The sequence below is a fragment of the Staurois parvus genome, unplaced genomic scaffold (genome assembly GCF_062004578.1).
Source record: "Staurois parvus isolate SC_StPar_1 unplaced genomic scaffold, SC_StPar_1.0 ptg000147l, whole genome shotgun sequence".
Classification (NCBI taxonomy): Eukaryota; Metazoa; Chordata; class Amphibia; order Anura; family Ranidae; genus Staurois; species Staurois parvus.
The window spans coordinates 25,662,765-25,676,005 of NW_028317943.1; the positions used below are offsets into that span (position 1 = coordinate 25,662,765).

The 13,241-nt window shown below is 39.8% G+C and overlaps 1 protein-coding gene across 1 annotated transcript in view; it reads left to right on the forward strand.

Moving 5' to 3' along the window:
* Positions 1-13,241, forward strand: part of WIF1 (Wnt inhibitory factor 1) — a 125,222-nt gene that overhangs the window by 92,153 nt on the left and 19,828 nt on the right. Inside the window, exons 7-9 of the mRNA XM_089674153.1 lie at positions 316-411; positions 2,381-2,476; positions 3,586-3,681. Coding sequence (XP_089530279.1) covers positions 316-411; positions 2,381-2,476; positions 3,586-3,681 — 288 coding nt within the window. The remainder of the gene's footprint in view (positions 1-315; positions 412-2,380; positions 2,477-3,585; positions 3,682-13,241) is intronic.

A 13,241-nucleotide genomic window follows, 5' to 3' on the forward strand; every position in this document is an offset into this window, starting at 1 on the left:
GCTGCACTGTGACATCAGTTTATAGTGGGCAATAGACCGCTATAAGCTGAATCTGGGTCACAGGAGAGCAAAAGTAAGTTCACTCCTGTGACCCAGAAGAAAAGTATGGTAAAAAAAAAAGCTTTGGCCATACTTTCTTTTAATCTAACTATCATACATTGACAGAGGCTGTTGCACATGTTTTTTTTTATTGTGATATTAAGAAATTCATATTCATATAACTATATTTAAGCCAATGGTAATTTAACTGTTCTAGTAAAATTACTAAAGTGTGGATACTTTTTTAGAAAATTGCAAATTATTTTCTTTTTGCAGCTAATTGTTCGGCCATCTGTCTGAATGGAGGAACCTGCTTTTACCCGGATAAATGTATCTGCCCGTCAGGTTATGAAGGAGATCAGTGTGAAATAAGTAAGTGGCATATCACAGCCATTTTACACTGTAAAGCAGAGATCATGTGACCCTTGTCTGTGTTAGGTTAAAATGTTGTAAAAAAAAAAAAAAAAAAGCAACTTAAAAGCTGCTTTTATTTATGTCAAGATCAAAGAATTTTCTGAGGCTTGGCATCAAAGGTTTTCACACATGCCACTGTAACAGGGTGATATTTGAAGCTGAAAGAGATGTGTTCACGTTTTCCAATCAGCTAGAATTCAAATAATCCAGTTCATATTTAGCCCAACCTGTAGGAACATGTGTATGTGCCATATATACAATCGGAGCAGTTTGTATATCCTTTCTTGCAGGAATTTTGAAAAAAAAATATACAAGAAGAAATTCTCAAACCAAAATTTAAAGAAAAATAGTACTAGTGATGGAGTTCTACCTTAACTGTCTATAATATGCAATCAATCTTTCTATCTCTCCAATAAGACTTTTTAGGCAAGAATTTAACACTACTTATCTTTAAAAGGTAAAAGGATATATTTCTACATCGTAAAACACATAACTTTAAAGAACATCTATAAGGAGAGGCACAATGTAATAAGTAGTTGCAAGTAAACAAAACATTTTCAGCAAGACCTATGTAAGTTGCCATTGCCGACCTTCTGAAAAGAAACGTGACTGTTATGTTGACACCTGGCTTCAGTTGTTTCTAATTCTCAGAGTAGGAACAGGTTTGCAGTAAGAAAAGCCAGAACTTATCTGACAGCCAGACTACTACCATTTTTCTAAGAAGGTCAGCAAGGCACCTTCAATATTTCTCTCATGGTGGATTTCCTTTAAAAAAAGTATAGTGTAAAACAAAGTCCAAAACAAGTATCTTGTGTAATGAGCTCACTAGGGAATCCTTATGCCTGGTACATGCATTCAGATTTATTTCATTCGACCCAGTGGGCTGAACAAAAACAAAACGTACTAGAGAGATCACCGTACTAAATAAGTGATGTTAGTACAGCAATCTCTTCCGCTGCGCCTTTGTATTCTAGCAGGGGGACTCCCCACACCCCAGACAGAACATACTATCCAGTGCTTGCAGCCATTATCTGTGAGCGCTGATCAAATGCTGGTTTGTTACCCCAGCATTTTATTTTACTGATACAGTATGTTTCTGTTGTACCATGTACTTGTGTTAAAAAGTTACCTGTTCTCTTTGTATTTCTTTCTTTGTCTTAAATACCTGGTGACCCTGCCAGTACCCCTGTTTCAAACTGACCATGCAAGGTATAGAAGCAAATCCTCCTCAGCATGGTTAGTTTTCTGGCTGTGCTGGGAGCACAGTCCACCTGTCCTCCAATGGCCAAGACCTGGGCTGACATTCCGTCATATCCCTTCAAAAAAAGCCAGTCCTTAAACCATCTTCTGTCAGAAGGACAGCTGTACACATGGTTAAAGTGTTTGGACTATGCATACCCGGCTTAAGTGTCACAGGTCTCTTTAGAGGAGCTTGTCCAATCCTCCATGGTATTTTTTTAGATCCACTAAAGAGAGTCCATGGATGAGCACAGAGTGCTCCATATTACACAGTAGCCTGTCACTGAAGTTATTCCTGAGCAAACTTTCAAACCATACATTTGCATTAGAATGCATTTTGCTTAAACCCTTGACAGCCTTCTATACCCGATGCAGAACACCAGTCAAATCATCATTGCATATTGGGGCAGATATCCTCCTTCTAATCTAGGGGAGGCCTCCAGATTTCTCTTCATCCGAAGTGGCTGCAGACTGGGAACACACTAAAGGCTCCCCTGCACATCACCTCCAAAGAGACGTAGTTTCATTAAATACACTTGACATGTTTTAACTTAGCAAGAAAATAACAGAAATATAATAAACAGACTTAAGCACCAAAGTTTTACTAGATAGAATCATTTTGTTTAGTAGTTCCAAAGATTGATGTCCATTTAAAATGAAAAAATTGTACTGTTGTGGGCTTCCTTAGGTAAATGTCAACAACCATGCAGAAATGGAGGCAAATGTAGTGGAAAGAATAAATGCAAATGTTCTAAGGGCTACCAAGGAGATCTGTGCTCAAAGCGTAAGTATAGATTCTTAATTGCTTAACATTTATTCTGAAACACTGTAATTTCTGTTTGCTGTTTTGTTCCTCTGCTATCAGCATGAATCGCTTCTGACAAGTTTTCCTGACACCAAGAGAAAAGTGTTGACAGGGGAGGGATCTCCAGCAGATTGACAGCCTCCACTAAACATTCTTAAATCATGTTTGCTAGCATATATGCTGTATGGATTTTAGCTTCCTATGCCATTTTGATATTAAAATTTTGTTGAACTGGTTCTGCAAGATAGCACATAGCTTTTCAACCCTGTTCTAAGATGCTCGTGTTCTGGATTTTCTCTCACTAGCATGTATTACATTGCTAATTAAACTAACTAGATTTGCATAGAGCTAGCATAAGGTGAGGCATAAGGACATGTTTGAGATCACAATTTTCAGAGGACTTTTCTCAAGTTATAAAAAGCTTTTTTTAGGTAACATGGAGAATGGTTAAGACATTTGATAAGTTCGAATTGCTGTGTACCTGTTAAGGAAAATTTAGTGTGAGATTTTAAATGCTGTTTGTTTCCCCAAAACAGGGATTTGTCTTATCATCCTGTACTTTCAAACACCTGTCAAATAGACAGAAAATGGGGTGATTTTTCAACATTTCCTATTTTGTCTGACATCCTTTGACAGGAAGTCAAACAGGACAGACAGCATTTAAAAGTTCACAGTGGATCTAAGCCTTCTACACTCTATCCAAAGCTAAAAACAAAGTTTTAACTGGTACTGACTTTCAAGCTACCGATATTTTGGTGTGAAAGTCAAGTTTCTGACCTCCTGTCTGCTTTGAACAAGTGGAAATTGGTAGATATAAAATCCATGGAATTTGTTTTTGATGAGAATTTTTATTACATTTGTGTACTGGATTGGAGCATACTTTTGTTCTGAGTTGACAAGTCACTGTATTGTATAATATTTGGAGGTTATTCATTTATGAGTGTAGCTGCCTCACTATTTTGCAACTAGATTCTGGAATGAAAGAGTGTTATTTTTTATTAGCTGTTGTGAAATGTCTTTGGAATAAATTATGTTATTATTCCATTGGATTGTTAACTAAGATATAAGCCTATTTCTTACCTCTATAGCTGTGTGTGAACCCTCCTGTGGATCACATGGAACCTGCATTGAACCAAACAAATGCCAATGTAAGGATGGGTGGAATGGCAGATACTGTAATAAACGTAAGTTTTTAACATATTTACCGAGTCCTAATCTTCTGTTTTCTTTTTGAGGGCTCATTCACACCATTTGCATGTATCAGCACAAGCTCAAAACAAGAGCACATAGAAAACAATTAATTTCAGTGTGTCCTGTTCAATGCTCTGTTGAGGTGGGTTGCCTAAAAATGCATAACTGCCTCTATACAATTGACTGCAGACTGCACATGTTTTAGCATGCAAGCTGGTGTGATCGATCTCTTACGTCAACAATTCATTTTTTATGTTAACTCAAGTAATGATAACCAGTGAATACACATCTTGATTCTATAGTGCCACTATTTTCTTATAAAGAACATTATCCATCTTTTTTTAGTTAGGATGCACCTTACCGCTAACCATTATTGTGTGTTTTTTACTGAGGCTATGGTACACAAATGAAATGGGATATTAAACACTAACTCAAATATTTTTTAGTATTGCATAGGGTGTACAACTAAAGGAACCTTTGTTGCCGTGTCTCCATTTCAAACATTTTTCATTGCTTCCTGTCTGTTTCATGGGTTTTACAAATTTGGGTAGTGAGGGGGAAATCTTTTGAATTCCTATCTATTTGATGGATGTCAGAAAGACATGAGGGAAAGGCAGACAACAGTATAAACCAGTGTTTCTCAACCTTTTTTCAGTCAAGGCACCATTTAAAATTATGGACAGTCCCCAAGCACCCTTTAAAATTATGGACAGTCTTAAGGCACCCCGTAATTTGAAAAGAGCACCCCATTCTAAAATATAAAAAACTATTCTAAAAGTTGTATATAACACAGCAACATCCACACATGTAGGACACCCAACATTGGAGGTGATTTATTCTTCCAAAGCAAATACACTTTTGCACACTGGTACTGAGTAGTATTCCAATGTTTCTCTTCTCCCTCACTCTCCATCACTGAGCTAATGTTGCCCCAGCACTGATGGAAAGGGGCAAAGGAGGGTCAAACTAGGATGCTGTGCAGGCTGCTGACATCCTCCTTATCAACTGGTGATGTCATTGGTTGTCAGGACACTGGTGGCTAGAAGGTTGTAATGGTGCACAATAAAAACCTGTAGCTTTGTTTAAATAAAAAGCAGGCCTTTTCCACCTGCTGGCTTGTATACAAGTTATGGGCAATTTTAAGACATTTTGCTAAGGCAACCCTGAAGAATCCTCAAGGCACAGGCACCCTGGTTGGGAAAGCCTGGCATAAACCAACATTATACCAGGGAGGTTCAGAATTTCTGTCAGAATTTTCTGACACCTATGAAGAATTTTATTGCTGAATGTAGACTGTTAGATATATGAATGGCTCAATGTATACAGCAAAAAAGAGAAAAAGGGGTAATGGGTTCCCCCTATTACAGTTTGAGTGAATACATCATATACTAAAATAGAGATATATGGTAGAAGAGAAGAGGAAAACTAAAGTAAGGAAAAATCATGTACCGAATACATGATTCGAATACATGTACTGAAGACATTTACTCTAATTACATATTGAATGAAAACCCTAGAAGAGTACAACAAATAGGAGAAAGAGTATTAAGCACAGAAAAATGGGCAAAAGAGAAGAGAGAAGCCACAAATGCCATTTACTGTAAGAAGGCCACAGAAATTGAAACAAGGAAGGGGGAGCATTCCCTTGCTTTAAAAGTTCTATAAGATGTGGGGTGTGTTGAGAGAGATTCCAGAGTTGCCAGATTCTGTCAGAATTTTATTGCTACCTGTGTTCCCATGAGGGAGATTTCCCCTCACTTCTTGTCCAGATGACAGGTGTCAGACAGAACAGGAGGAGAAGAGAAGTCTCTTCACTCGGGACACAGACAGCATATAAACCTTTGCCTGCTCTATCTACACCTAAAATAAATGTTTTGCCTTGAGTTGGGCTTTAATAACATGACCAGTACATTAATGGACACATTTATCTACATATGACCAGCTAAGCTAAGGCAACAGCCACATGTTAACATTCCTTGGTGAACCAATGGTAATTTATGCCTATTGAGATGTCATTTTCAAACTAACAGAACTTTGGGAACCCATTAGTTGTTTGTTTTATGTTATGCTGCACTTAGGTATTTTGCCCCTTAGTTGCCCTTTCCATGTTTTTGTCTTAGGATAAGCTTCAGGGTTCGTAAACATTTTACTTAATAGAAGATGCATTTTTATTTGTTTTCTTTTCATTTATGATTGAAAACAGCATGCCGTTTTCTCTATTTATAGAGTTATAGCTGATGTTGGCTGTAGTTAGGTTGGCAGCAATTTTACCTTATCACTTTGTACTGAGTAATCACAGTTTGTTTTCTAAATCTCACTAAGAGTAGGTACAAAGGGTACAAACAACGGTACAAGCTTTTCTCATGCATTAATAAGCCAGTGGCAATTATATTTCTTATGAGTATCAGTTTACTTTAAAAAAGCCATTGGTATTTATATTTATTTATCTGCTACATGCAGGGGCGGACTGACCATTTGGGAACTCGGGGACTGCCAGAAGGCCCGGGGTCAGTAGGGGGCCCCATGAGATGCCCCTGGTACCTTTCATAGGCTTTTTTGGGTGTGGTTTGAGTGTGGGTGAGGACACAGGGGCCACATGATCCCCTATTGCCCGGGGGCCCCATGAGTTGTCAGTCCGCCCCTGGCTACATGTCAGGTAATCCTATAAGAGTTTATTGTGTAACTGGCAGTCATGGGACTAAAAATTCAGGTACATGATCTTGATTTTGGTCCTGCCCAGCATCTTTAATTTAGGTAAATGTTGGTATTAAAGCAGAACTAAAAAAACAGTTACATTCCTGGCTGGGAATTAAAACTGCTACATTTGCTTGTGTTGTCAACCAAACTGTCAAATCATCAAATGGCTGGTGTCATAACTAATCAGATGCGCAACATCATGGCAGTTGCAGATCAAACCAAGGCTAAAATGGCTCAAATGTCCATTGTGAACACAACCAAAGTGGCAACATAGTGCAGAGTCAATGTTTTCAGCAAAAAAGACTGACTACCAAAATACCACTTTTATAGCAATTGTATTTAAAGCCAAGTATATTATTACTAATGTGTTATATCATTTTTATATCTGTAAATTCCTGAGGAAACACAGCAATCGAAAAACTAGGTTTTCATTAGTTGCCAGCCATAAACAAGAATGACTGGAATGCATGTATGTGTTTTTGTTTTACGACAGATGTTATCATCTGCTTTTTGCAATAGATATTACATGTGAGTGCAGTAGTAAATTTGAAATGATATATCTAGTTTGGGGTCTTGGTTTCCTAGGGGTGAGCTACCATAGCCATCTTTTTCCTCCATTTCTGCCCTACTTTCTGACAGGACAGAGGAATTCATGTAATCCAGTTGACTGCACTCTTTATCCAACCAGCTGTGAAATCAAGATCAATACAGACTTGTTGCCTATAGCAGCTTTTCTCAACCTTTTTACCCCAGAGGAACCCTTGAAATATTTTTAGGTTTAGAGAACCCTGCTAAAACTAATAATTGGTGATCAGTGGGAAAAACGCCCCTTACATTGATGGCCAGTGGAAGCAAGGTTCAGCTTGTCATAGCGGTCAACATGTCACACTATAAACAGCTAAAAAGATCATTGCTGTCCTGCCGCTAGCTCTGCCCAGAAATATACATGCACCATCAAATGGGAGGCTAATCAGTAATCCTTTAAAACATCTGGATGATACCCATGCCTATAGCTTGATTCCTTGTCTTCTTTCTCAAATTAGATTGGACCTCAAGTAGTAAAACCTGATTGGATGCCGTTGGCAACAACCATATTTTCCGTTATTCCAGTTTACCAGTTCAAAAAAGGCCACGAGGCTTAGGTGTGTGTATGGGAGGGTGGCGGGGTGTACAAAAAAAGGATCTAGGAATCGCAGATTCCTTCCTCTAGCAGATCACTATCCTTTGAAAGCAATTTTCGGTCAAGACGAGTGATGCATGATACAAAATTTATTTTTTAACTAAAAAAATATATTTAGCAAAGTGCTATTCTAGCATTGCTGCCACTTTGTATATGTCTTGTTCTATCACACAGATCTTGTGATAAAGACTCCCTGTCTGTGAAATACCCATTTCCCAATGTCACTCAAAATATTCAAGAGTCAGGGTACTTTTACCTTTCAAAGTTCAGCATGACAGGAGCCAGACCACCACAGAAGTTTAAACTGGCATAGACGTTTTGGCTTATGTCCAATGCAAGCTTTTAATCTGATGATGCTGGCAGATAATGATAGGTACTATTATAGAGTGTGACGGGACTTCAAACAGATCTGTGCTTATGCATTCATGCACTGTGCAGAACTGTTTACCAAATCTGTAAGTATGCTGAACAAACAGTGACATAGAGTATGAGACATAATATACACACACAGCAATAACTTAACAAGGGTTCTACTCTAAAAGAGCCAAAAAGGTAACTGTGCTGTAAAAAGTTTCATTTCAAGTGCTGGAGAAGTCATTCCCAGAAGCACACTAAAAAATCTTTAAGTGAAGGATTCTTGGGCAAGAAAAAGTATTGAATAATGTTTCATTTTCGTCTAATAGTCCAGATATATGTCAAAGCTCTTCAATTAATCACTTAAAACATTCTAGAGCAGGAGTCTCCAAACTGCGGCCCGAAAGCCAGATGTGGCCCTTTGTAGCCTTTATCCGGCCCTTGGGGCACTATACCTCCCAATGATATGAAGCAGTATTCCTCTGACACCAACAATGGGGTACTATTTCTTCCACTGATAACACTTATGTGGTACAATTCCTCCCAACAATACCAATGATGGGGCACTACTCTTCCTTCCCTGAGACCATGTTTATTCTCACTGATGCTGGGCCCGGAACATTTTCTACCCCCACTGGTCATACTCCGGCCCTCTGAAAGTCTGAAGGACCATAAACCGGCCCTTTGTTTGAAAAGTTTGTAGACCCATGCCCTGTTCTAGAGGATATAATTGCTTTCTGTTAGTAACAATGCACAGAAATTCTAGTTTGTTTTTTTTTTTTTGCAATAATTTGTGTATGCGGGCCCTTGAACAAGGATGTTACAGTAACCCAGCAAGGTTTGTAGTAACAGCAGGAGAAAAGGTGCTTAAAAAAATGCAGTAAAAGCTGCATTTTGGACAAGCATTTATTCACGACCACGTATTTGGTAGTAATGTATTCTATCATCCAGAATATTAATTTATTCAGGCCATTGGAATACATTAATGCACAAACATGCCTAAATGAGTCTTGAGTCCATACGAAAGACTATTTTTCACTAATTATGACTGTTTTTATCTAGCATTTGGATAAAGAAATTAACAAAGGAAACATGATAACCTACCACATACTGTATTTGTATACACACTGCTCAAAAAAATTAAAGGAACACTTTTTAATCAGAGTATAGCATCAAGTCAATTAAACTCCTGGGATATTGATTTGATCAGTTAAGTAGCAGAGATGGTTGTTAATCAGTTTCAGCTGCTTTGGTGTTAATGAAATTAATAACAGGTGCACTACATGGGCAACAATGAGATGACCCCCAAAATAGGAATGGTTTTACAGGTGGAGGTCACTGACTTTTTACCCTACTCATCTTCTCTGACTGTTTTTCACTAGTTTTGCATTTGGCTAGGGTCAGTGTCACTACTGGTAGCATGAGGTGACACCTGGACCCTACAGAGGTTACACAGACAGTCCAACTTCTTCAGGATGGCATCAATACATGCCATTGTCAGAGAAAAGGCTTGCTGTGTCTCCCAGCACAGTCTCAATAGCATGGAGCAGATTCCAGGAGACAGGCAGTTACTCTAGGCGAACTGGACAGGGCCATAGAAGGTCCTTAACTCATTAGCAGGATCGGTATCTCCTTCTTTGTGCAAAGAAGAACAGGATGAGCACTGCCAGACCCCTACACAATGGCCTCCAGCAGGCCACTGGTGTGAATGTCTCTGACCAAACAATCAGAAACAGACTTCATGAGGGTGGCCTAAAGGCATGACATCCTCTAGTGGGCCCTGTGCTCACTGCCTGGCACCATAGAGCTCAGTTGGCATTTGCCATTGAACATCAGAATTGGCAGGTCCACCACTGGTGCCCTGTTCTTTTCACAGATGAGAGCACGTTCACCCTGAGCACACGTGACAGACGTGAAAGGGTCTGGAGAAGCCATGGAGAACATTTTGCTGCCTGTAACATCATTTAGCATGACTGTTTTGGAGGTGAGTCTGGGTAGGCATATCCATAGAGGGATGCACAGACCACTACAGGCTAGACAATGGCACCCTAACTGCCATTAGGTATCGGGATGAAATTTGTGGACCCATTGTCAGACTCTACGCTGGTACAGTGGGTCCTGGGTTCCTCCTGGTGCATGACAATGCCTCATGTGGCGAGAGTATGCAGGCATTTCCTGGAGGATGAAGGAATTGATACCATTGAATGGCCCCCACGCTTGCCTGAACTAAATTGAATAGAACACCGCTCGGATATCATATTTCGGTCCATCCGACACCGCCAGGTTGCACCTCAGACTGTCCAGGAGCTCAGTGATGCCCTAGTCCAGATCTGGGAGGAAATACCCCAGGGCACAATCCATCGTCTTATTAGGAGCATGCCCCGACATTGTCAGGGATGCATACAAGCACATGGGGGCCATACAAACTACTGAGTACCATTTTGAGTTGCTGCAATGAAATTTCAGCAAAATAGACTAGCCTGCTGCACCATTTTTTCACTTTGATTTTTGGGGTGTCTGAATTCAGTCCTCTGTAGTCCTCTGATAATTTTCATTTCCATCAAACAATGTGGCATCCTTACGTTCCTAACACATTACCCAGTCCATATCAGTATAGATAGCCAGCATATTTTTCTCCATTGAGATCTGTTGTGTTTTCAAAGTATTCCTTTTTTTTTGGGTAGTGTATTTGTTTATTTCAATCAAAATGTGCTTAAAAATGTATTCGACAAACCAGACAATGTAAAATGTATCCATGGTCAAAATATAAAACCCAATATTCATTTCCACATTGTATTTCAATTATTTTTAGCCTACTACTATTAATCTGAACATTCTTGATGATTATAAACCTACTTTGTGAAGACCCCACACATTTACTTCCTTGAATTCTGTGACACATATTCACTATGCCCTGTGAGTAGGCACTGCAGTGACACACATTTTACAGAGCCTGCCTTCTGAACTACAGAGGTTCTGAGAGGAGGAGTTTCAGGAGGCAGAGTCAGTACAGGCTTGCAGGGAGCAGGGTACCATGGGATATGTAGTCCTTGGAAATTAAAAGTAAATAGCAGAGGAAAAGCTGCAAAGCATGCAGGGAATTCAGGAAGTTGAGGAAAGAGATGACCAGCAGACAGGAAGCACTCACAACATTAAAGGAGATGTTTCAACTAAGCTCGTATTGATTTGCCAAAAGTAACTATTTCCATTGTTATTACAATGCTGATGTTATAAAATGAAAATGTGCTGTCATGATGCGGATTCCATAGATTTCCTATAAGAACAACTAAAGGCTCATATATGACTTTCTAAACAAGTTTCAGATCCACTTACTATGTGATGCACAAACCTTCTCATGCAAACAAAACCTTTTTCACCTTCACTTATTGAACACTCCCTCTGCCAGACACTGCAGCTCAAAGTGGGAGGGTTTCAGCAGCATAGTCAGTTCAGTCAATCCAGAAAGCAGTGAGCATGATTGACAAGCTGCAAGCATGTGAATCTGCAGTGACAATTCTGATTGCCATGCCCCTGCAACTTCTCATCCCACAGTAGTAGTAGCAAGCAGGCACAACCTACGTGAGAGTGGCAGTTCAGGACTTTCCTAGCAGGTTAACAGGAATGTGTCAGAATTTGCAGAAACTGTAAGTGCAGATGCACTATTAAAGTGGTAGTTCACCTTTACAAAAAAAATGAAAAGGTGGACCAATACTGTACACCCTCCCTACCCCCCTGACACATGCTGTACTTACCTCCTAAGATGCTGAGCTGTAATCGCCCAAGCAGCTGGTCCAGTGGTCCAGGGCTTTGAAATCCCAATTCTTCTTCCTCTTCTCTATGCAGCATTTTTGTAACAGACCAGATCTATTCTGACTGGTCAGCACCTACATGGTGAATTGTTTAGATCGGCCCCAGAAGCGCTGCATAGAGAAGAGGGAGAAACGTGGGGATTTCAAATCCCAGGACCACTGGACCAGCTGTATGGGAACTGACAGCTCAGCATCCCCAGAGGTAGTACAATGGGGAACAAGGTGGTGGAGAGGGTGTATGGTGTTAGTTCATGGTTTCAATTGTTCTGCATATGTGAACAAACACTTTAAGTACTGCAGCATATACTTTTTTTTTTTGCATAGCTATCTTTTTAATTTATTTGCTATGTGTATGGGCAACATTGTTCATTAAGAGAAGGATGCAAAAGTCAGAAGCTATTACAATCTCTTATGCTAGCCATACACGTTGAATTTATCTGCCACTAACTGGTTTAATAATTTTCCATTTCCCATCTATTTTTTTGGTGGAAAGCGGTCAGACAGATAGAGTAAGCCTCCCCAACAGGGACATAGAAAGAAGTTAAAATTATTTCCTAACCTTTCCTTTTCCCTTTGGCATTGTAATTTGAGGGGCTACCTAAATAGTTATAAATTGAATGGACTATATTCCATTCTTTCTCTACTTTAGGTCAAGCATGCAACAGGTGGGAACTCCTGATTTAAATACTTTTTCAGTGCTAGTAGCACAAAGAGTACTGAAGATTGAATCAGCATGGAAGTCAATAACTGGCTTTTTTTTAGGAGGAGGGGTCAGCAATGGCAACCTACATCTGACCTTCTAGGATGCTGAGCTGTCAGCACCCAAGCAGCTGGTCCAGTGGTCCAGGGATTTGAAATCCCCTTTCTTCTCCCTCTTCTCTGTGCAGCATCACTGTAACGGACCAGATCTATTCTGACTGGTCAGCACCTGCATGGTGAAATGCTTAGATCGTTCCCAGACGCACTGCACAGAGAAGAGGAAGAAACGTGGGGATTTATAATCCCAGGACTAGTGGACCAGCTGTGTGGGCACTGACAGCTCTGCATCCCCAGAGGTAGTACAACGGGGAACAGGGTGGTGGAGAGGGTGTATGGTGTTTGTTCAGCTGGCAGTACTAGGGTCATTGGTTCGAATCCCAACCACAGCACCACCTGCCTGGAGTTTGCATGTTCTCTCTGTGCCTGCGTGGGTTAACTCTGGGTACTCTAATTTCCTCCCACACTCCAAAGACATGCTGGTAGGTTAATTAGATCCTGTCTGAATTGGCCATAGTATGTGTATGTATGAATGTAAGTTAGGGACTTTAGATTGTACACTCCTTGAGGGTTAGAGACTGATGTGAATGTACAATATATATGTAAAGTGCTGCGTAAATTTACGGTATTATATAAGTACCTGTAATAAATAACTAAAATAAATAAATACATGCTCACTTACACATTTCCTTTAACTGGTAACATCTCTGACCTTTAACCTAAACCTTAAATCTTTAAACCCTAGCAGTTTATTTAA